This window comes from Aotus nancymaae, unplaced genomic scaffold (genome assembly GCF_030222135.1).
Source record: "Aotus nancymaae isolate 86718 unplaced genomic scaffold, 86718_ANA_hifiasm-v0.15.2.pri h1tg000029l, whole genome shotgun sequence".
NCBI classification, from domain to species: Eukaryota; Metazoa; Chordata; class Mammalia; order Primates; family Aotidae; genus Aotus; species Aotus nancymaae.
In genome coordinates, this window is record NW_026988442.1 from 75,924,054 (window position 1) to 75,948,035 (window position 23,982).

At 38.8% G+C, this 23,982-nt stretch overlaps 1 protein-coding gene across 1 annotated transcript in view; it reads right to left on the bottom strand.

Moving 5' to 3' along the window:
- Positions 1-370: 370 nt before the first annotated feature.
- UBXN4 (UBX domain protein 4) overlaps positions 371-23,982 on the bottom strand; it is a 46,548-nt gene continuing 22,936 nt past the window's right edge. The window contains exons 6-13 of the mRNA XM_012476738.3: positions 20,067-20,160; positions 13,698-13,752; positions 12,779-12,943; positions 10,995-11,122; positions 7,537-7,639; positions 5,389-5,520; positions 4,123-4,325; positions 371-2,913 (exon numbers count right to left, since the gene is read on the bottom strand). Coding sequence (XP_012332161.1) covers positions 2,775-2,913; positions 4,123-4,325; positions 5,389-5,520; positions 7,537-7,639; positions 10,995-11,122; positions 12,779-12,943; positions 13,698-13,752; positions 20,067-20,160 — 1,019 coding nt within the window. The 3' untranslated portion in view covers positions 371-2,774. The remainder of the gene's footprint in view (positions 2,914-4,122; positions 4,326-5,388; positions 5,521-7,536; positions 7,640-10,994; positions 11,123-12,778; positions 12,944-13,697; positions 13,753-20,066; positions 20,161-23,982) is intronic.

The following is a 23,982-nucleotide window of genomic DNA, read 5'->3' on the forward strand; positions in this document are numbered from 1 at the left end:
AAATGGACATTCTCATGACTGTTGGTGGGGGTTCAAATTCACACAGCTTGTAGAAGAGGCAATGCAACAACAGCATCTTTCATAATCCAAACTGCAAGCACTCTCAGTTAGTTAGCAAGTTATACAAACATATTCTACGGGTATATTTTCACAGTAAAAGACTCTACTTCCCACCCAGGTTGCTTATGGTAGCAATGTTTGTAATAATAGAAAAACAAAAAATGTGTAATAACCACTGAATGCCACCAGAGCATGGACAGTAAGCTCAGTGGGGTACATTCATCAAGCAGAATGCTATGCAGCCATTAAGAATGCGGTAGCTCTGTGCCAATAGAAAAAGACTATATAAGCAAAAAAGCAAGATGCAGGGTAGAATATATAATATGATCCCATTTATTTAAAAAATAAAGATTCATATTTGCTTATATACGCATACAAATTTTCTGAAAATTACATAAGAAATTGTTAATAGATTACCTCTGGAGAATAGTACTGGGTTAAGAGGTGAGGAGGGAGAATTCTCATTTTACAGCCTTATACACTGTTGTGAATTATTTTTACCATGTTCTTTTTTAAAATACAAAATTGAGGAGGGATCCTCCTACTCCAAAATTATGAAGCATTCTTTTATGTACATTTCTCTAAGAGTTATATTTGATATTTTTCAAGGCAAACTGACTTGAGGTACTCGATGTTTTTCCAAATGTATTTCTAATAATTAATAGTAGGGTCACAACTATGAGACAGCTTTTTAAAATCACATATTGCTGTATTTTTAAAGATGACAAACCTTTATTTAAATGGGATGCTTGCTGGAGATTTTTTTTTTCAAACTCAGTTTTTAAGTTATGGCAATATCACTGCAGAAAATTGGGAAAACATATATAAGGGTACCAAAAATAACCACTAAAATCACATAAACCAATCTTACCATTATTAATGTTTTGGTGTGTTTTCTTTCCTTATATATATATATATTAATACCTAGTACTATCTATGTAGAAAATGTGTTTACAAAGCTGAGATCACACTACCTGCAGCTTTTCCCCCAACACTTAACAGATGCTCAGTAAACATGTTAAACCGAGTTGTTAATTAGTATTGTACCATTTCTCCTCATCAAAAATTACTTCTACAGAAGGCATTTAGTTGGTTTCCAGTTCTTGAGTAAAATAACAATATGTCTGCATTTTATGATTTAGAAAAAGCTACTGGATCAAAAGAGTATGAAATATTTTAAGTTTTTGATAAATGTTTTTCAAAAGGATTATACTGTTTTCACTTCTACCAACAGCGTAGCCTGCGTCACTGTTTCCATGCCAACACTCACCATTTTTAAAAGTCACTGTTGGGGCCGGGCGCAGTGGCTCACGCCTGTAATCCCAGCACTTTGGGAGGCCGAGGCGGGTGGATCACGAGGTCAAGAGATCGAGACCATCCTGGTCAACGTTGTGAAACCCCGTCTCTACTAAAAATACAAAAAATTAGCCGGGCATGGTGGCGCATGCCTGTAATCCCAGCTACTCAGGAGGCTGAGGTAGGAGAATTGCCTGAACCCAGGCAGCGGAGGTTGCGGTGAGCCCAGATCGCGCCATTGCCCTCCAGCCTGGGTAACAAGAGCGAAACTCCGTCTCAAAAAAAAAAAAAAAAGTCACTGTTATTCACGGGTAAAACACAGAAAGTCTGCTCTGAGAAAATTTCTTCCTCTCATTACAAAATAAAGTCACAGTCTGTCTTTCCATACGTTCACTCAAGAGTGCTATCTTCCAATCTATCTAAAACAGGAATTGTTTTTAAACATCATTAGCTTAGTGGTCTCCACTAACAAAAACATAGGGAAAAAGTAACATGTAAGTCAGATTAAGAAACGCAAATTTTTAAGAAAAACCAAATGACTAAAGGCGTGTCTTTTATTCTATACTTCTTGTCCTATAGGTACTCTAGGTCCTTGTGTGATTACTGAGGACAAAACTTCAGTATAAAAGTGACAGAGAAAACTAGGTTGCAGACTAGCAGCTGTTTTGCATCTGATGAGAACAAAGACCCTAATGGTAACGTTACGCAAACAAAGTAATGCCTCACTGACTCAGGAAATTTCTTTCTTCAGTGATATTTAAGGTAATGTAACCAGCTACTTTCCCGAGACATCTCCAGGGCAATGCTGGGGGGGAAAAAAATCAGACATAGGACATCAACAGAGCCCTGTGCAACAAAAAGATGCTAGGATAACAAAACTCAAAGCAAAAATAACATGATCATTCCGACTTTTGGGAAAGTTTTTTTTATTCAGTGTTTAAAAACTACAAGATTTTGCTTGCAGCTGATGAGCAAAAAGAGAAGTTAAACATAAATTCTCATCTGATTGGCTAGTTAAAATGCTCTGACAGAGTCAAGTTGCTCAGTGACATACCACTTACTTTGGGCTTAAGAGTCTTCGAGCAAAGTAGCTCTAAACAAAACGTGTCATCTGACAGCAAAGGGCTAATGGGCATATGAAATACTGAATAAGAAGCCAATGGAGGCAGGCTGTAGCAGATCTTTTGATTCTTTTAGGCTTCTAGCAATGGTTACCACATATGCAAGGACCTAGCAGAGAGTTATTTCCTGTCTTTACTTTTCTGAGCTAAACACCTTCAACCCACACCCACTAAGCAGGAATAAGACACTTTATAGACTAGTTGGAAAACATAAAGCAGTCCACTTCTCCAGTAGAATTTTAGTTGAATTAAATCATAAGAGAAATAATGATTATTGCACATATTATACTTGTCACACTACATCTGTTGAGTAGAATTTCCATTCCAAGTGTTGTTTTCATCTTCACCGTCATCTTGAGTCCTTAATCTATATATTTTCCCCTCCTTTTTAAAGTCGTCTCCACGTTTTTCCAGCACTCTTTTTCTCACTGGTTCCCTGATATGACAAAAGAGGGAGGAAAGGAAAGATGACATAAAATAAAAACAATAGTAATACAAAGCTGTTTTCTTCAAACTTCCATCAGTATAGGCAACTAAGTTTTACTTTTAATGCCATCTAAAGGAAAGTAAAGTCCACAGGAGACCATTATATCTAACGCAGTACTAGACTTTATAATTTATTAGTCTTTGGTAAGTTTAGCTTCATCTGATCTCTAAGTCAAGCCAGCCAAATCGTATTTTCCATTTCCATTGTGTTTCTTAGTGACTTACTAAGCTTTAGAGGAGTGTGACCATTTGCCAACTCATCTTTCCTTGGTTATTTATGCAAGCTGATACAGCTACTAGAATATTTATAACTTAGCACCCTAGAGACTCCAAAGCTCCAGTCAGCTTGACAGAAAGGGTCAATTATTTTTAATCCTCGAAAAATCATTTTAAGAATGACTTATTTATAAACAATTAGGAACAAAGAGGACTTCCTCATCTGAAAATACAAAGAAATAAGGATAAAATTTAAGCCAACAGACTTTTATAACCCTAGAAGGGAAAGAGAAAAGGAAAAATAATAGTGAAAGACAAAGCTTCACCAGTTAGACATACATTTTATTCCATCCTTTGCTCCAATCTAAGACCTTTCTGTTACTTAAAAAGTTCAGACAGGGTCTCCTCTCTGTTGTCCAGGGTAGAGTGCAGTGGCACGCTCACTACTCACTGCAGCCTCAAAACTCCATTCCAGGGCTCACACAATCCTCCTGCCCCAGCTTCCCAAGCAGCTGAAACTACAGGCACATACCATCACACGCAGCTAATTTAAAATTTTCTTTATAGAGATGGAGCCTCACAATGTTGCCCAGGCTGGTCTCAAACTCCTGGCCTCAAGTGATCCTTGTGTCTCAGCTTCCCAACAAGCTGGGATTACACGTATGAGGTACCACACCCAGCCTGAAAAAAGTTTTTAAAATCCACACAACAAGCTATCTTACATTACAGTAATTCAGGATTGAATGCTCCCACCCATTGCTCAGTAAACGCTGTAAGATTCAGCCTAGTTTGAGGTTCCCTGTGTGCTCACTAGAGTAATGTACTTAGTAGATAACTGGTCTTCCTGCCTAACAGTTATGAAATAAGGTAAAGGACAAAGCAGCCCAATCACCATACTCATGTAAGTCATTACCTTATAAATGGGGAAAACATACAAAGATACCTTTTTTCTGATTTGCTAGATGATGCAGGGTTTGGGGGTTCTGACGATGCTACTCTCACTGAAGTCTGTGCGGGAGGTGGATTACTAAACAAGAAATTGCTAATCAGTCTCCAGATGGCAAGGAATGGATAAAGTACTGTTCCCAACAAGGTCCAAATGTCTCCGCTGGAAGAGTGTACAATGGATGCAGTTGGTCTTCCTGCCTAGAAATTAAGAAATAAACAAATCTAGATAAAGACTACATCAGCATAATCACATCACACTGAAGGTTCTAGATGAAACTTTTATCTGGAAAAGGAGGTCCTACTGATTTTAGTTTACTTCAAGAGGGTAAAATGACTATCTTTTGATGTTTTTCAAGTATATATGAACTTATGGAGACTAGCAGAAGTTTTCAAAGAGGAATTATACAATATTATATAATTGTATATATATAATATTGTATATAATTGTATATATAACATACAATTATATATATTATACATATAATTAGAAAATTACATATTATAGTATTTGGAGCTCTGTTTAAGAAAAATTATAATATACAAACTAGAAAGTAGTTCTCAGTGAAATAAGCCAAGTATTTTTAGGAATTTTAAATTTATAAGAAAAGTCTTTCTTGCTGATTAAAAAAAAAGATTCGAACCTCAGTAAATACAATGAAATCCTGATTATTGGAGAGCTAACTGTTTTGGGGTGGAGGGCACATCTAGTATAGGGCAAGGAAAACTGTTAGCCAGGACACAGAAGACCCAGGCTCTCATCCCAGTTCTGGCACTTAAGGTGGGACCTTGGCCATAGTCATTTAAGCTTTCTGAGCCTCTTTTCTTCACCAGACATTAAAATATTGTTGTGCAGATTAAATGGGATAATCTGTTTGAATACTCTTGTTATTTTCATGTTAAAATAATGTTTTTTTTAAACTTGGTAAACAGTAGAGCCATATATAAATAAAAGACACTAAGTGTGTGGATTAGGCAGATAATCTGCATTTCTTATTGTCTTCTCCTATTGTTCATTTTTTGTATACAAAAATATGTGAAGAAAAAAGTTGAAAATTAAACTATTTCATGTCTCCCAAGCAGTATCAACAATGCAAATAAAGCACAGGATAATGGAATTATAAATTCATCTAATTACTGGATAACTTGAATCTTAATTACCCACAGTATACCTCTGTACTTCCTTTGCCCTAATTATAAGAAACAGAGAGTACAATAGGCAGAAAACTGTAAGAACAGAAAAAAAGCATCTGTATATACATACTGGCAGCAGTACCACCGAAGCACTTGGGGCAAGTTCCAAATCCAGTAACTTCTTTTTATAATCTTCTTTGGTAAATTCCCTCCTGGGAAACATGGTTGCTAACGAAAAATTACCGTATGTGTTGCCAACAGTCTGTAACACAAGTTTTAAAAACTTACAAGGGTGCCTTTAAAACTAAGATATTACATTACTCAGGTGAATCCAAAATGACTGCTTTAAAATTCCCTCAAGTTCAAAGTTCATTACATGTAAACTCAAAAAAAAAGGTATAAAATTGTGCTTCCATCCCCTGAGCATCTGAAAAGCTATCGAATCCAAATAGTTTTTAGCTTTTACAACTCAAAGATGACCACTAAATAGTAAAATGTAGTTTGTAAAACCACATAAATAAATTGAGTAAAAATGGACAATTGTGTATCTCCATGACGCATGGTTGCAGTTCACCATTAGGTTTTTACTATCCTTTGGCAAACGTATATTAATGTCTCATGAACACATATTTGGATTACAGGTACTCCCTATTAAGAATCTGGACTAGACCAGTATTTCCCTCATATATACCTTCAGGAAGTGTAACCTCATCCTTGTCTCAAGGCACATATGGACCATAATCAACCTACATGATACACACAATCCCATATCCAGGAACCTATATTGGACAGCACCATAATCACCCTCATAATTTTAAGTCCTCCATATACAAAAATCACTTGTAAAATCTTAGACATCTGTGTATCTTTCCCTAGAGAAAACTAAATTATTTCTTGTAATTTTTTTTAACCATAGATCGCACATACCCCTCACTGTACTAAGGACATACAAAAATACAAAACTTGATAATTGTACTTAGGTGGAGTTTTACTAGATGTAAGCAAAGATCTTTTTCCCATATAGTCCCTTCTCCATTCACCTGTGGCAAAAGCAGTAAAACTCAGGACAGGCGACACACTGGGGGAGGCTCCAAGACAAAAGAAGAATGAAAGAGCCTGTTTGAGACTGGTTCTACTATAAAACTTAGGGGAAAACAGTTTTTAAAATAAATTTTTATATTGTCCAGCATAGCTCACCAGTACAACAGGGTGAACAGCTTTTAAGGTGTCCTTCTCTTGAAACCTATAAGTAAGAAGACTAAATGGGAAGAAAAGATCTGAACCCAACACCCAACTCCCTAATTATAACCTTGAAGTTTTACCTGTTAGAAAAATACTGAGCCTAGAACCCAAAGGACTTCTGATGCTTAGAATCCATTTTGAATAAGGAATCAGTCAGAAAGTAAAAACTAATTGGAAACTACTCGTATCTTAAAACATATATTCCATGCAGATTTTGAATAAGGCCACATTTTGGAAATAAATTCCTTTACTTCTAATTCCACATTCCACATTTTGGAAGTAAAGAAGGTATTATTGTCAAAGTTTACTGCGTCTTTTTGCTTAGCCAACAGGTAGATCGTAGGAAAGTGACCAGCCCGTAAGCAATCTGCAGGAAATGGAGAGAGGACTGGGAAAAACTGCTTCCATTTCAGAGGAGTGGAACAACTCCCTTACATCAGACCTTCGGGAAATCACTTGTTTGTCCCTCCTCTAATGAGTCTACTAATCAGTGAGAAAAGTTCCCAGTGGCTGGGCCAGGTGGCTCACAGCAGTAATCCCAACACATTGCAAGGCTGAGTGGGAGGACTGCTTGAGCCCAGCTATTCAAGACCAGCCTGGCTACATAGTGAAACCCTGTCTCTATAAAAAAGTACAAAAATTAGCCAGGTGTGGCAGTGCATGCCTGTAAGTTCTAGCTACTTGGGAGGCTGAGGTGGGAAGGTTGCTTGAGCCCAGGAGGTCAAGGCTGCAGGGAGCTGTGATCACACCTCTGCACTCCAGCCTAGGCAACAGAGTGAGATCCTGTCTCAAAAAACTTTTAAAAAGTTCTCAGGGCCTATTATACAATATCAGCAAATTCCTGCTTCCTGCACACAAAGCACATGTTACTCCCATAGGCACTAACACACGACGAATTTCCACAGTATCTCAGGGGTGTCTCCCTCCTGGAGATGTCAAAATTTACTCACATTCAACTAATGCTTTGAAATTTTCCCTTCCTGCAATTTAGTAACCTACATATCTATTGTTACTACAACTCAAAACATAAATTTACCTGTGCAGCAAACTGCCTTGCCTCTTCTAGAGGAGCATCAGAAGGGAACTGATTTGTAAAGGAAGAACCATCAGGAAGACGGAATTGAATTCTTGCAACAGTGCTATGAAAAAAGAACATTAAAGTCACAATCTTCACCTCTACATATTCTCCAACAATATCATCAAAAGTTAGAGAAAATGGAAGTGGAAATGTGCAATGACAATAGTTATTTTCTACCATATCAGATCTTTTTGTTTGTTAATAACTGCTTTACTGAGATTCACATCAAAAAATTAACCCTTTTAGGCTGGGCTCGGTGGCTCACAGCTATAATCCCAGCACTTTGGGAGGCCGAGGCAGGCAGATCACCTGAGGTCAGGAGTTCAAGACCAGCCTGATCAACGTGGCAAAATCCCATCTCTACTAACACATACAAAAATTAGCTGGGCATGGTGGTGTATGCCTGTAATCCCAGCTACTTGGGAAGCTGAGGCAGAGAACCCAGGAGGTGGAGGTTGCAGTGAGTCGAGATGGTGCCACTGTTCTCCAGCCTGGGCAACAGAGTAAGACTCCATCTCAAACAAATAAAAATTCTTTTAAGGTGTACAATTCAGTGGTTTTCAAATATATTCAGAATTGTTGCAACCATTACCACTATCTAATTCCAGAACATTTCCATCAAGCCAAAAAGGAACGCGAACCCCATTAGCACCCACACCCCATCCTTCCCCCTCCTGCAGACCCTGGCAACCACTAACCTACTGTCTCTATGGATTTGTTTATTTTGGGCATTTCATATAATAGAATCATACAATATGTGACCTTTGTAACTTGCTTTTTTCATGGAAATTGTATTTTCAAGGTTCATCCAGTTGTTGCATATATCAGTTATTCCTATTGCTGAAAAATATTGTATGAAATACAGTTTACACATTCTTCAGTTGCTGGACATTTGGGTTATTACCACATTTTAGCTATTTGACTAATGCTGCTATGAGTATTCATGTACAGGTTTTTGTGTGGACGTTTTCAATTCTCTTGGATATAAACTGCTGAATAAACTGCTGCTGTAGAACTGCTGGGTCCTATAATAATGCTATGTTTAACATTTTGTGTTACTGGCAAACTGTTTTCCAAGGTGACTACATCATTTTACAGTCCCACCAGTAACAGAGAAAGATTCCAAATTCTCCACATCCTCACAAACACTTACTACTTTCTCTTTACATTTAGGCATACTTAGTGGGTGTAAAATAGTATCTCACTGTGGTTTTGATTTTATTTCCCTAATGACTAATGATGTTGAACATCTTTTCATGTGCTTACTGGCCATTTGTATATCTTCTCTGGAGAAATGTCTATTCAAATTCTTTCCACATATTTGAACTGGGTGTCTTTTTATTATTGAGTCATAAGTTCTTTTTATTTTCTAGACAAGTCTCTTATCATCTTATCAAATATATGATTTGCAAATATTTTCTCCAATTCTATGGGTTGTTCTTAGAACTTTTTTTTTTTTTTTTTTAGACAGAGTCTTACACTGTCACCCAGGCTGGAGTGCAGTGGCAGGATGTCAGCTCACTGCACCCTCTGCCTCCCTGGTTCAAGTGATTCTCATGCTTTAGTCTCCCAAGTAGCTGGGATTACAGGTGTGCAACACCATGACTAATCTTTGTATTTTTAGTAGGGACGGGGTTTTGCCATGTTGGCGAGCCTGGTTTTGAACTCCTGGCCTTAAGTGATCTACCTGCCTCAGCCTCTCAAAGTGCTGGGATTACAGGCGTGAGCCACCACACACCCATCTTCTTTGCACTTTCTTGACGATATCCTTCAAAGCACAAAAGTTTCAAATTTTGACAAAGTCTAATTTATCGATTTTTAAATTTTGTTCCTGTGCTTTTAGTGTCAGTCTAAGAAGCCATTGGCTACTCCTAGTTCAAAAAATTAATACCTTTCTTTTTTCCTCTAAGAACATATATTTTATGCAGTTTAAATTTTTGATAGATGATCCATTGAGTTAATTTTGCACATGGTGTGAGGTAAGGGTCCAAACGCATTATTTTGCATGTAGATAGCTGGTTGTCCAAGTACCTTTTGTTGAAAAGATTCTTTTTCATTGAATAATCTTGGTACCCTTTTCAAAAATAAACTGTCCATAAATGTAAGGGTTTATTTCTAGAGACTCCATTCTATTATACTGATCGATATGTTCATCTTATACCAGTACATCACTGTATAACTTTGTAGTAAGTTTGAAAATCAGGATGAGTCATCCATCTTCATTTTCTGGATTTTTTCAAGTATTGTGTTTCTTGCATTTCCATATGAATTTTAGGATTATAATTTATGAAAAAAAAGCCAGCTGGAATTTTAATAGGAATGTTGAATCTATAGATCAGTTTGGGGAGGATTATCATCTTAACAATATTAAGTATTCTGATCTATCAACGTAAGATATCTTTCCATGTATTTAGGTCTTAAATCTTTCAACAATGTTTTGGTCATTTTTAGCCCACAAATCTTATACTTTTGTTAAATTTATTACTTCATTATTTTTGGAAAATTGTTTTTAAAAATTAATTTTTCTGATTACAAACTACTACTTGTTAATTATCCAATATGGAAATATGAAAAGGCAAAGAGAAGAAAGTATTAATCACAGTCCAGCTAGCAGGTGTACTGGAAATGTGAACTTCTGTCTTCAACAAAAGACAAAAACTGCCTTACCCCTGCTATGTGTCATTCATTCTGTTATGATTATCAATAACATTTCCCCCACCTCCTTCACCACAAGGTTGGGCACGTCACCTCCTCCAACCAGAGGGCCCACACAAGGGACACTGACTGGTCTGAAGGTGGCCACATGACCCAAACAGGGGCAATCAGAATTCTCAGTGACTGATACAAGCATGAGAGAGAAAATCTCTTCTATCTGGGATCGTGAATTCAAGGTCCTAAAAGTAACATGAGGTACTGGGCTCTGCTGACACCATTTGGAGAGTTTCTCTGAGAATGAAGCTAAAACAGAAGAAACCAAGAGATTAAAGAGAGAGAGAGAAATTTTAATGATATCCTTTAGATTGCTGGATACAACTATGCCTAACCAAATTCACCCTTGGATTTCTGAACTGCAGAGCCAATGTATCTCCTCTTTTGCTTAATCCTATCTGATAGGAGATTCTGACAACTAAAGAATCCTAATACATATGAGATAAATATTTTATTCATTTTGGTTACAAATCATTTCTGTCTTTGGAAAATAGATTTCTTAGGCCCTCTTTTAAAGTTATGTATGTAGTTATAGTGTACACCCACACTAAATGATAGATATCACTGGGAGCTGTCAAATTGATCAATATGTTCCTCTGGAATTGACTGCTTATAACCACAGCACACATCAGTGTTAAAAACTAGCCTATAATCATCCCCCCTCAGCCTCTAAGTGCACAGAGATGTTTCAGCATGAAATATAGTACCTTCTTTCTCTTGCATAAGATTCCCTCTTGACTTCCATTTCTGTCTGTTTGGCTAGCAAGGCAGCAGCTTTGGCAGCCTCTACTTCTTCCTTTGTCTTTGCAAAACGAGCAGCTCTCTCAGCACGGTCCTTTAAAACATCATTAAATACCAATTACCTTTACTGCCAGAATGGTCAATTCATACAATTCCAAACACAAGGAACAAACACAAATATGCATGGAATTATTTTATTATTAAGAGACAGTGTTTGCTCTGTCATTGAGGCTGGAGTGCAGTGGCACAATCATCGCTCACTGTAGCCTCTGAACTCCTGGGCTCAAGCAATCCTCCCACCTCAGCTTCCAGAATAGCTGGGACTACAGGTGCATGCCACCATGCCCAGCTAATTTTTTTCTTTTCTTGTAGAGGTGGGGTCTTGCTTTGTTGCCTAGGCTAGTCTTATACTCCTGGCTTCAAGCAATCCTCCCATCTTGGCCTCCCAAAATTCTGGAATTACAGTTGTGAGCCACTGTGCCTTGCTGCCAGAAATTCCCTTAACACCATATGTGAACTTTATCATTCTGGACCTGTTATTTTTTAGTTTTATCAACTGTCGGAGACCAGAATTATTATTAAAGAAACAAGGACATGAATTTGCTCACTACTGTATCTCCAAAGCCTGAAACAAGGTCTGGCACATAATAATGCTCAACAAGTATTTGTTGACTCACCAAATGAACAAAAAATATTAAGGTAGAGATGGTTTTCTTTTTTTATTTTTCAGGGACAGAGTTTCGCTTCTTGTTGCGGCTGGAGTGTGATGGCATAATGTTGGCTCACTGCAACCTCCACCTCAGTTCAAGCAATTCTCCTGCCTCAGCCTTCCAAGTAGCTGGGATTACCAGCGCTCACCACCACATCCAACTAATTTTTGTATTTTTAGTAGAGACAGGGTTTCACCATGTTGGCCAGGCTGGTCTTGAACTCCCGACTTCAAGTAATCCACCTGCCTTGGCCTCCCGACTTCAAGTGATCCACCTGCCTCAGCCTCCCAAAGTGCTGGGATTACAGGCATGAGCCACCACATGTGGTGGGATAGTTTTCATATGTATTGCAGCTGCTGAATTCTAAAAGCAATTGCTGCAAACTAAGCTTTATGATATGCCTAAATCCTCTGGATGTTGCAAAAAAAAGTGTGCCTGTGATAGAAAAGACTAGTAGGTACTTGGCTTATTTTCTAGGGAATCTTTAAAAGCTGCCTTTTGACTAATAATAAAAGTCATAAGTTAACAAAATATGAAGAAAAATCACTTTAAAAAAAAAATCATCTCAGCTGGGCGTGGTGGCTCATGCCTGTAATCCCAGCACTTTGGGAGGCTGAGGTGGGCGGATCACCTGAGGTCAGGAGTTCAAGACCAGCCTAACCAACATGGAGAAACCCCGTCTCTACTAAAAATACAAAAAACTTAGCCGGGCCTGGTGGTACATGCCTGTAATCCCAGCTACTTGGGAGGCTGAGGCAGGAGAATTGCTTGAACCAGGGAGGCGGAGGTTGCAGTGAGTGGAGATCACGGCACTGTACTCCAGCCTGGGCAACCAGAGAAAAACTTCGTCTCCAAAAAAAAAAAAATCATCTCAATTTTAATCTTATTTTAATTCATGTACAATTTCTAGTAAAAAGAGACTCACGATTGGTAGTCTGAGTCACTAAAATCTACTATTTTTGTGTGCACAGTCTGGTAGTAATCTAAGCCACTGTGCATAGAAAAACAATTTCACAAAAGTCTGGAAACTTAAGACTTACCAATGCAATCTGCTGTTTTATACGTTCTCGAGCTGCCCTATCTTCTGCCTTTTCTCTGTTTCTTTCCTCTAACATTCTTTTTGTTAATTCTTCTTCTTGTTTTCTTTTATAATCCAACATTTCTTTTCCAGTTTTTCTCCTCTCAATTTCTTTCTTAATTTCTCTCTGAATTAAAGAAAAAGTTTTATGATCCAAAAACAATTTGATAATCTGCCCCAGATATTATTTTGAATGTAAGGTAAACTGCAGTTAAAAGAACAAAACTTCATAAAATGTAAGTCTAGATGAGTTTATTAACAGCATGGTTAATGGTCAAATGTCTATCAATCTATAAATTATTGCTAGTGGTCTGTTAAGATAATAATGTAGTCAGCGTAATTTGAAGGCAAGCATAATTACAGGTCTTAAGTCACAAGGGTTAAATATATTATCCTTCAGGGACAACATGGCAGTCATTTATTTGGCTTGAATGAAATGGTAACCTTCATATATTAGAACTCCTAAGAAATGCTACACAGTTAGGAACACATGGTTAGAAAAATGAAATGGTGTCCTAGAATGCTTAACAGGAGAGGAAAAATTCAGCAAAATGTCTAAACATTCCTTTTTCACAAAAATAAACTAAAACTTTGTTCTGCCTCAAGCCAAACAATTTTAGCTCAAGTCCCTTTATTCTTAGTGTAAAAAAATCATTGCAGAGGGAAAAAGCATGGTCTAATTTATTGTAGCAATTTGCAAAAAGAACACAAAAATATGTATACACTATGACTCTACTAGAGAAAACAGAAATTATCTTCATAGTGCATCAACATTGAACTATAACTAGGAAGTCACCCTAGGCCTGCCAAACTAAATGGAATAGTCAATCATAACCTCAGTTAACAAGAGGATAAAACAATGCTAACTGCATGAACTTTACCTGTTCTTCTTCTTTTCTTTTCTCTTCTCTCCTTTCTTCAAGTTTTTTTGTTAGTCTGTATTAAAAAAAAAAAGAAAAAAAAAAAACTCAGACACATCATATTAAAATAAAACACATTTAGGAGATGTATTTAGCTAAAAGATTGGAGAAATAAACAAACAAACAAAGAGCAAGCAACAATTTATCTGCCTGACTCCAGGCTCCTACAGAAATCCTGGAGTCAAAAAGAGCCCATTAGAAGCCTAGCTTCATTCTAAATGCCTCATTTTCCACTTAGGATTAGTTTCCCTCTTTTTCTGATTTACCTGATTTTGACTTTAAAATCTACAAACACATTTTCTTTTCTTTTCTTTTTTATTTTTTTGAGACAGAGTCTCACTCTGTCGCCAGGCTGGAGTACAGTGGTGAGATCTTGGCTCACTGCAACCTCCCCATCCTGGGTCTCAGTCTCCCGAGTAGCTAGGACTACAGGCACGCGCCACCATGCCCAGCTAATTTTTGTATTTTTAGTTGAGACGGGGTTTCACCATGTCGGCCAGGATGGTCTCGATCTCTTGATCTTGTGATCCACCCACCTCAGCCTCCCAGAGTGCTGGGCGTAAGCCACAGAACCCGGCCTAAAATCTACAAATACATTTTCTTTTTTTTTTTTTTGAGACGGAGTTTCGCTCTTGTTACCCAGGCTGGAGGGCAATGGCGCGATCTCGGCTCACCGCAACCTCCGCCTCCTGGGTTCAGGTAATTCTCCTGCCTCAGCCTCCTGAGTAGCTGGGATTACAGGCATACGCCACCATGCCCAGCTAATTTTTTGTATTAGTAGAGACGGGGTTTCACCATGTTGACCAGGATGATCTCAATCTCTTGACCTCATGATCCACCCGCCTCGGCCTCCCAAAGTGCTGGGATTACAGGCTTGAGCCACCGCGCCCGGCCCTACAAATACATTTTCAAACAAATTACAAATCAGTGACTTATGAATGCTCTACTCCTTATATAAAAGTCAACAGCATTACAATAAAAAACTGTAAAAATAAAAACTTAAGGCCAGCAAATTATTAATACCAAATTATTAACACCAACTTGATTCTCAACTGCAAGAAATTCATCACTTAAAAATGAATGGAGGCCAAGCACAGTGGCTCACGCCTGTAATCCCAACACTTTGGGAGGCTGAGGTTAGTGGATCTCTTGAGCTCAAGAGTTCAAGACCGAGATCGCACCCCTGCACTCCAGCCTGGGTGACACAGCGAGACTCTGTCTCAAAAAAAAAAAAACAAAAAGGAAATGGCTTGGATTCAAAGAGCCTAAACTAAATGCAATGAACAATCCTTGACTGGATCTTGAATCAAGAAAAAAAGTTAAAAAGGCAACTAGGAAATCTGAATATGGACAACGAATTAGATAATCTTACTGTATCAATTTAGAATTTCTCAAGTATGATAATGGTATTGTGCTTATATCTGAAAATATACACCATCTGAAAATGGTATATAAATGTATATATGTACCTTTATATAAAATATATGCCATTTTCAGATGGTGTATATTTTTGTAGAATTTTCTTCTGAGAAATGTATTTGTAGAATTTTCTTCTGAGAAATACAAATCCAAGTTTGTTCTAACCTGGGTGAAAAGCTACACTGCATCTAATTTAATAACAAATTGACTGTTCCATAACTTCTGCGTTTGGGCATCGACTTTCTTTTTTTTGAGACACAGTTTCCCTCTTGTTGCCCAGGCTGGAGTACAATGGCATGAATCATCTCGGCTCACTGCAACCTTCACCTCCCAGGTTCAAGCGATTCTCCTGCCTCAGCCTCCCAAGTGGCTGAGATTACAGGTGTCTACCACCATGCCCAGCTAATTTTTGAATTTTTAGTAGAGACAGGATTTCACCATGTTGGCCAGGCTGATCTCGAGCTCCTGACCTCAGGTGATCCACCTGCCTCAGCCTCCCAAAGTGCTGGGAATAAAGGCATGAGCCACTGGTCCTGGCTGGCATCTACTTCTTAATGGTCATTATACCTGCCAGGGTGCTAGAAGAGGGCAGGACATGGTCTGTGAGCACAGATCCCCAGATCCTGGCCTAGGCTGGAGTCTCTACTCAAAGCCCACAGACCCCTCAGCCAATGTCTTCCTAAGAGATGCATGCTGAGGTATCTAGGGATAAAGTAAAATTATGTCTGCAACTTTCAAATGAATCAGAAGAAGAAAAAAAAAGAAAACGATGGTCATTACATTATTTTTTCAACATTGAGGTTTGAAACTTTTCCAAATAAAAAGACTGGAATTCATGGTACTATGTATTATCTTTGCCAGATGATTCTGCCCATTTTCAACATAATGACGTGGCTGTGCACAGAGCTTCATGCCCGTAATTCCAGCACTTTGGGAGGCTGCGGCAGGCGGATCACCTGAGATCAGGAGTTCCAAGACCAGCCTGGCCAACATGGTGAAACCCCATCTCTACTAAAAATACAAATATTAGCCGGGCATAATGGCGGGCACCTGTAATCTCAGCTACTTGGGAGGCTGAGGCAGGAGAATCACTTGAACCCACGAGGTGAAGGTTGCAATGAGACCAGATCATGCCATCGCACTCCAGTCCAGCCTGGTCAACAAGAGCAAAACTTCATCTCAAAAAATAAACAACAACATAATAAACAAAATAATGCATTTTAACTAAAGATTCACTGAAAGATTCCTATTTCACACGTTAGCTTTAATAAAACACTGTATATCCTCACCAGACGTGGTGGCTCAGGGCTGTCATCTCAGCCCTTTGAGAGGCCAAGGCGAGTGAATCACTTGAGGCCAGGTATTTGAGACCAGACTGGCCAACATGGTGAAACTCTGTTTCTACTAAAAATACAAAAATCAGCCTGTCATGATGGCACACACCTATAATCCCAGATATTTAGAAAGCTAAGGTACAACAATCACTTGAACTGGGAGGAGGAGGTTGCAGTGGGCTGAGATCACACCACTGCACTCCAGCCTGGCAACAGAGCCAGACTCCAACTCAAAACCAAACAAACAAACAACCATCGTAGGCCAGGCGTGGTAGCTCATGTCTATAATCCCAGCACTTTGGGAGCCTAAAGCAGGCGGGTCACCTGAGATCAGGAGTTCAAGACCAGCCTGGTCAACATGGTGAAACCCTGTCTCTACTAAAAATACAAAAAAAATTAGCTGGGGGTGGTGGTGGTGGGCACCTGTAATCCCAGCCACTTGGGAGGCTGAGGCAAGAGAATCACTTGAACCCAGGAGGCAGAGGTTGCAGTGAGCTGAGATCACAGCACTGTACTCCAGCCTACATTTAATTCATCCGAGCTCATGCCAAATTAGGAATCTTGTTCCTTTTATGGAATCTAATTCATTAACAATGAATTAGAAACTAGTAGTTTCTGCATGACATAGTAAGACTTTGTCTTAATAAATAAATAAAAAACCATTGTTGTGTATATCCATTAATATTAAAATCTTAGATCTCACAATTTCAAATCACCAATCTGTTGGTTTTTTTTTTTTTCATTTTCTGAAACGGAGTTTTGCTCGTTGCCCAGGCTTTAGTGTAATTGTGCAATCTTGGCTCACGATAACCTCCGCCTCCTGGATTCAAGCAATTCTCCTGCTTCAGCCTCCTGAGTAGCTGGGATTACAGGCACCCACCACCTAGCCCAGCTAATTTTTGAATTTTTAGTAGAGACGGGGTTTCACTGTGTTGGCCAGGCTAGTCTTGAACTCCTGATTTCGTAATCCGCCCGCCTCGGCCTCCCAAAGTGCTGGGATTACAGGCGTGACTGTTCTTTCTTTTTAAATTATGTTTACTTGGCAAAATGCAGCTGAAGATTGAAGGACTATGTTCTCATGTACAAGATAGGATGAATTTCTCACTAATGTCAATTTGGTTTAGTCACCTTTTCCCTTAACAAAATTAGTTTTCTTTGAAGCTAGATGAGAAAAAAAGCCTAAGACTTAAAGTCAACTAGAGTAGTTTTCCAAAAACATGGTCTTTGGAAATAGATCTCAGTCTCAGTTGCAGCCTGAGAGGAAAGTAAGAATCTTACATTTGCTAATCCATCCTGCCAAATTCTATTTATTATTTATTTATTTAATAAATAAATAAATGGATGGAGTCTCACTCTGTCACCCAAGCTGGAGTGCAATGGAGTGATCTTGGCTCACTGCAAACTGCCTCCTGAGTTCAAGCAATTCTCCTCTCTCAACTGCCCCAAGCAGCTGGGACTACAGATGTGTGCCACTATGCCCAGCTAATTTTTGTATTTTTTTAGTAGAGACAGGGTTTCAGCGTGTTGGCCAGGCTGGTTTCAAACTCCTGGCCTCAAGTGGTCCACCCACTTTGGCCTCCCAAAGTGCTGAGATTGCAGGCGTGAGCCACTGTGCCCGGCCTTATTTATTTATTCATTCATTAGAGACAGAGTCTTGCTTCATTCATTCATTCATTCATCCATTTATTGAGACAGCATCTTGTCTGTCACCCAGGCTAGAGTATAGTGGCACGATCATGGCTCACTGCAGCCTTGACCTTCTAGGCTCAGGTGATCCTCCAACCTCAGCCTCCTCAGTAGCTGGGACTACAAAGTGCGTACCACTTTGCCCAGCTAATTTTTATATTTTTTTGTAGAGATGAGGTTTTGCCATGTTGCCCAGGCTGGTGTCTAATTCCTGGGCTCAAGCAAACCACCTGCCTCAGCCCCCTAAAGTGCTGGGATTATAGGTATGAGCCACTGTTCCCGGTCCCTGCCAAATTCTGAGTTTTTAATTTGTATGAAATAGATTTAAAAATATCATTAGGGTCAGAGAAAAATGCATGAATTTTGCTTTACAGAACTTCTTATCCTTCTAAAGTATCAGATTACACCACAGGGACTGATGGGTCCAATTTATCGAGTGAGGAAAACCACTTCAGTTCAGTGAGACAGTAGTTTCAGAGTTCAATACCCTACAGAAGATGGCAGGGGATGAGTTAGTTGACAGCACAAGAGGCTTACAGTCTGTAGCAGGGGATGGTGAGAATGATGGCAATTCTTAGGGTATAAATAATGAGCTAAGTAGACATTTGGAATAGGAATATTACACAGGCTGGTGTTCTTAGTTACTGTCATTGTCAATGAATTAGATTCCACAAAAGGAACAAGATTCCTAATTTGGCATGAACTTGGATAACTAAAATGCAGGATCTCAGCTTGTGAATTAATTAGTACTATGACACAGGCAGAGACTAGCTGACATTCCCTTACCTAAGAGGCTATTGAAAACTTTTCCAGTGTAACTGAATAGCACCTGGCCCGCCTCAAAATAAGGGCTACCTGATGTAATTCAGGTTTTTGCCCCAAGTCTCCAAACCCTTTTCGAGATTTTCTATTTTCACTTCAGCCCAGAGTGGTACAAATAAAGGTACAGAATAGTGGGCCTGGTGTTAGCAAATTAAGAGAGAAACTAAATAGGATGAACCCTTGGGAACTTAGTTTCCTGCTGCTATTCTAGTCTTATACTACACCACTTTCCTCACCACTGTGAGATCCAGCTTGCTTTTCACCTCAAGGTCCTGGCACTGCCCCAACCCCTACAAAGAACAATCAGAATCTAGTTTTGCTGAAAAGAACCTGATCTTTACTGAGTCAATAAGCAAACTCAAAGACATTATAAGCAATCATCTTGAAACCTGTTTCCCCAAAGCATCTACATGAACAAGAAAATATCAAGTCTAAGAAAGGTTTTTAAATTTTAAAATGCTAATAAAGAATTTTTTTTAACTTCCATATAACTAACACTAAAGGGTTTTAAATCAAGGTTTAAAGTATTCCTGCTTAACCACTAACCATTAACACATATAACTTTTAGGAATCAGAGCATGAAAGACTGTGATTTGACAATTACTGCCTCAATAAAAATACTAGAAATTACAAAGAGCCAGAAATTTGTATCTGATTATTAGACTAATTAATAAAAAGTGATATTTAGTAGATACTCACTTATGCAGAACTCAAGCTCAGTACATAGTCATAAAATGAGCTGAAGTTCTTGCCTACCTGGAGCTTATTATCCTTATGGCATAAAGAGATAAAAGCAGAAGTGACAGATGGAAACACCCATGTACCAAAATACCAGTAAAAAGGGGATTCTCAGAATGATCAGACCAAACACTGACTGATACTTCAGAGATACAGAAAAGCTTTATCCTTAGAGCGTAATGTTTATGGATACAAATTAGGGTGATCAAAATTTCAACTCAGAATTCTAAGACTTCATTTGTGTAACTTTAGCTTTTATTCAAATTAATGAAATAACTAAAAAACCATTGTCTTTTTAAACAAAATGCTATTTGCAAAAAGAAGAGCAAACCTTTCCACTCGGATGTTGAGGTCCTCTGCAGGTCTCTGATCTGAGCATCCACTAGGCTCCTGAGAGGAAGTGGCATGGCCTGCACTTTCTCCTCCTTAATTATTAAATAAAAAGAAATAAGAATACTGCATTTAATACAATTTTTAAAGGTATAAATCTTCCAGGTTATAGCATCTGTTAATAATTTTGTATCTTAAACATCATTTATTTTCCCAAAAAATGGAGCAGGAGCTAAATATGCTATTACTAATGCTAAAGTTTAGATGCGGATAAAATTGTTCACAAATAGGAATAAAGCAGTTACTTACCGAGTTAAGACCACCAAGGTAAAGGTCAGAGGTAAAACATGAAGAAATACCAATCTGGCAGGAGGCATGCCTGACTATGGGTAGGCTTCACTCTAGAGCAGTGCCATCCAATATCTATATCGTCTAATACAGCAGCCACTAGACATGTGGCCGGTTACTGCAGGTGAGGGACAAATTTTAATTATAATTAATTTAAGTAAAATGTGGCTGTGGCTATTGAGCAGTGAGCAGTGGAGGCCAGCTTTGATCCTGGGTATGGCTCTGGACTTACACTGGTCTAAGGAATCGGCTTCTGCTGGCCACAGTGATTCCTTAGAAAGCCTCTTTATGCTAGTTTTCTCTGAAGGATTTTCCTTAAAGATAGACTTTTGTCCTGGCCTATTCTAGAAGACCTCTGTCATTCCCTTCCTGACAACTTGCCACCAACCTGATTCTTCTTTACAGACTTTGGTGAACACAGACTATGGAGCCACAAAGTCTTATTTCAGTAAGTTTCTTAATCCCTCTGTACCTCATCAGTAAAATGGAGATAGCAACCTCACACGGTTGATGAGAAATATGTGTTAATACAAGTAAAATGCTTAGAACTTAACCAAGACTGGTATATGTAAGCACTTCTGTTACTACAATAGTAGTAAAAATAATTAGTATTACTAAGTAGAGACAATGGTGCATTATCTCTTCCCCCTCCACATTCAGGAGCATAACCTAGGTAGCTTGAAATCAACAACAGTGGGAGTATTTACACCCTGGAAATCAGCAAATAGTACAAATAAGGGCCTTTGCTTCCACAGAGCCTTCTGATAAATGTTTACCAGTGTATCACTGAATGCAACTCTTGGATAAGAAGTGATAATCACTAGCAGCCAGTAAAGGCTCAATAGGAAATTAACCATCTTTCTTTAGCAAATAAAATGAATGATGAGAACATGTCTTATTATCAGCAAAAATTTAACATCTTATGAAGATAACTTGTGGACAAGCTGGGGGAAAAGTGCTGATTAAGAGTACAGTTAGAGGGCCGGGTGCAGTGGCTCACGCCTATAATCCCAGCACTTTGGGAGGCGGAGGGTGGTGGATCACGAGGTCAAGAGATCGAGACCATCTTGGTCAACAAGGTGAAACCCCGTCCCTACTAAAAATACAAAAATTAGCCAGGCATGGTGTTGCGCACCTGTAGTCCCAGCTACTCGGGGGGCTGAGACAGGAGAATTGCTTGAACCCAGGAGGCGGAGGTTGCAGTGAGCCGAGATCGCGCCATTGCACTCCAGAATGGGTAACAAAGCGAAACTCCGTCTCAAAAAAAAAAAAAGAGTGCAGTTAGATGAATCTATGACCCATAATCAAAGAGAAATGGATAGAAGCCATAGAGAGGAAGATTTCTAATTGTATGCCACAGAGTTCTCTGCCTTTGGTATTTTATAAATGACTTGAAGATATAAAATATATATTTGTAACTGCTTTTTTTTTTTTTTTTTTAACCAGGTCTGGCTCTGTTTCCCAAGCTGGAGAGCAGTGGCATGATCTTGGCTCACTGCAACCTCCACCTCCTGGGATCAAGCCATTTTCCTACTTCAGCCTCCCAAGTAGCTGGAACTACAGGTACATGCTACTACGCCTGGCTAATTTTTGTATTTTTTGTAGAGACAGAGTTTTGTCACACTGCCCAATCTGGTCTCTTGAGTTCAAATCATCTTGGCCTCCCAAAGTACTGGAAACACAGGGATGAGCCATTGCACCTGGCCCATGTGTAACTTTATGGGTGACCCAAAATTGTGTGAAATAGTTTATCAGGAGTCATATTTAACTGCTAATTCCTAAATGAAAAATTCTAGGCCAGGTGTGGTGGCTCATGCCTGTAGTCCTAGCACTTTGGGAGGGCAAGGTGGGTGGATTACTTGAGGAGTTCTAAACCAGCCTGGCCAACATGGCAAAACCTGGTCTCTACTAAAAATACAAAAATCAGCTGGGCATGGTGGTGGGCACCTGTAATCCCAGTTACTCGGGAGGCTGAGGCAGAAAAATTGCTTGAATCTGGAAGGCAGAGGTTGCAGTGAGCTGAGATCATGCCACTGCACTCTAGCCTGGGCAACAGAGTGAGACTCTGCCTCAAAAAAAAAAAAAATATGGATTGAAAAAAAACAACTAATAAAAATTCAAATATAATACAAATTTATTAAGAAAAGTTCTGCCTTTAGGATTAAAAAGCCAACTGGATTAACAGGTATAATGTATCTCCTGAGAGAAATATACATCATCATCTATAAAGTAGTCTTGTCAAAAATAATGACACTCACCTCATCAAGTCTGAAGCTTTACCAATTTAGAGGAAATAAAGGGGACAGAGGAATATCTTACACAATTCCATGGGGATGCAGTAAAATCCACACTGTGGATAACTATAGGAAAAACTACCACAGAGAGCAGAAATCTATATATGAAATTTAAAAACACATCAACCAATAGGAATATACTGAACTGTAACTCAAACTAAAAAAAAAAAAAAGTATAATATAAATATTGCCTAGATAATTTATGACAAAAAGGATTATTGTTAAACTTTCTGGCTTTGATAACAGTATTGTGGTTATTTTTTTAAATGTCTTCTCTTTTACATACTGGTTTTTTAAAAGATGAAATCACATAAATGCCTGAGATTTGCTTCAAAATAACCTGGGAAAGATGGTCAAATAGCGAGACAGATAACAAAAACCAAGCAAATAATGGAATCACTGATGCAGGATGATGAGTACATCTAATTCGTTATTCTATTCTCTCTACTTTAGAATATGATTGCAATTTCCATACTTAAAATTTCTTTTGGCCAGATGCAGTGGCTTACGCCTGTAATCCCAGCACTTTGGGAGCTGAGGCAGGCAGATCACCTGAGGTTAGGAGTTCGAGACCAGCCTGGCCAACATGGCGAAACCCCGTCTCTACTAAAAATACAAAAATTAGCTGGGCATGGTGGCGGGTGCCTGTAGTCCCAGCTTCTCGGTAGGCTGAGATAGGAGAATCACTTGAACCCAGGAGGCGGAGGTTGCAGTGAGCCAAGATCACGCCACTGCACTGTAGTCTGGGCAACAAAGCAAGACTCTGTCTCAAAGAAAAAAAATTTTAAAGGCAACTATATATAATTTTAAAAGACTTATATTCCATCTTTATATTTTAGAGATACAATTGAAATATTTTACCTGAGATTTGTTCTCAGGTAAATAAGTGGAAGAGCAGTAGTAGAGGGCACAGATGGGAATATTGGCCATGAAGCTAGGCAATGGATTAATGGGATTTCTTATACTATTTTTTCTATTTCCATGTTTGAAATTTTCCATAATAGTTTTTTTAAAGGCCAGAGGCCTGGATGCAATGGCTCATGCCTGTAATCCCAGCTCTTTCAGAGGATTACTGCAGGCCAGGAGTTTGAGACGGCCTGAGTAACATAGTGAGACCCCATCTATGCAAAGGCTATATATAAAAATTTGGCCAGGGCCAGGCACAGTGGCTCATGCCTGTAATCTCAGCACTTTGGGAGGCTGAGGAGAGCGGATTACCTGAGATCAGTAGTTCGAGACCCACCTGGCCAACATGGTGAAACCCTGTCTCTACTA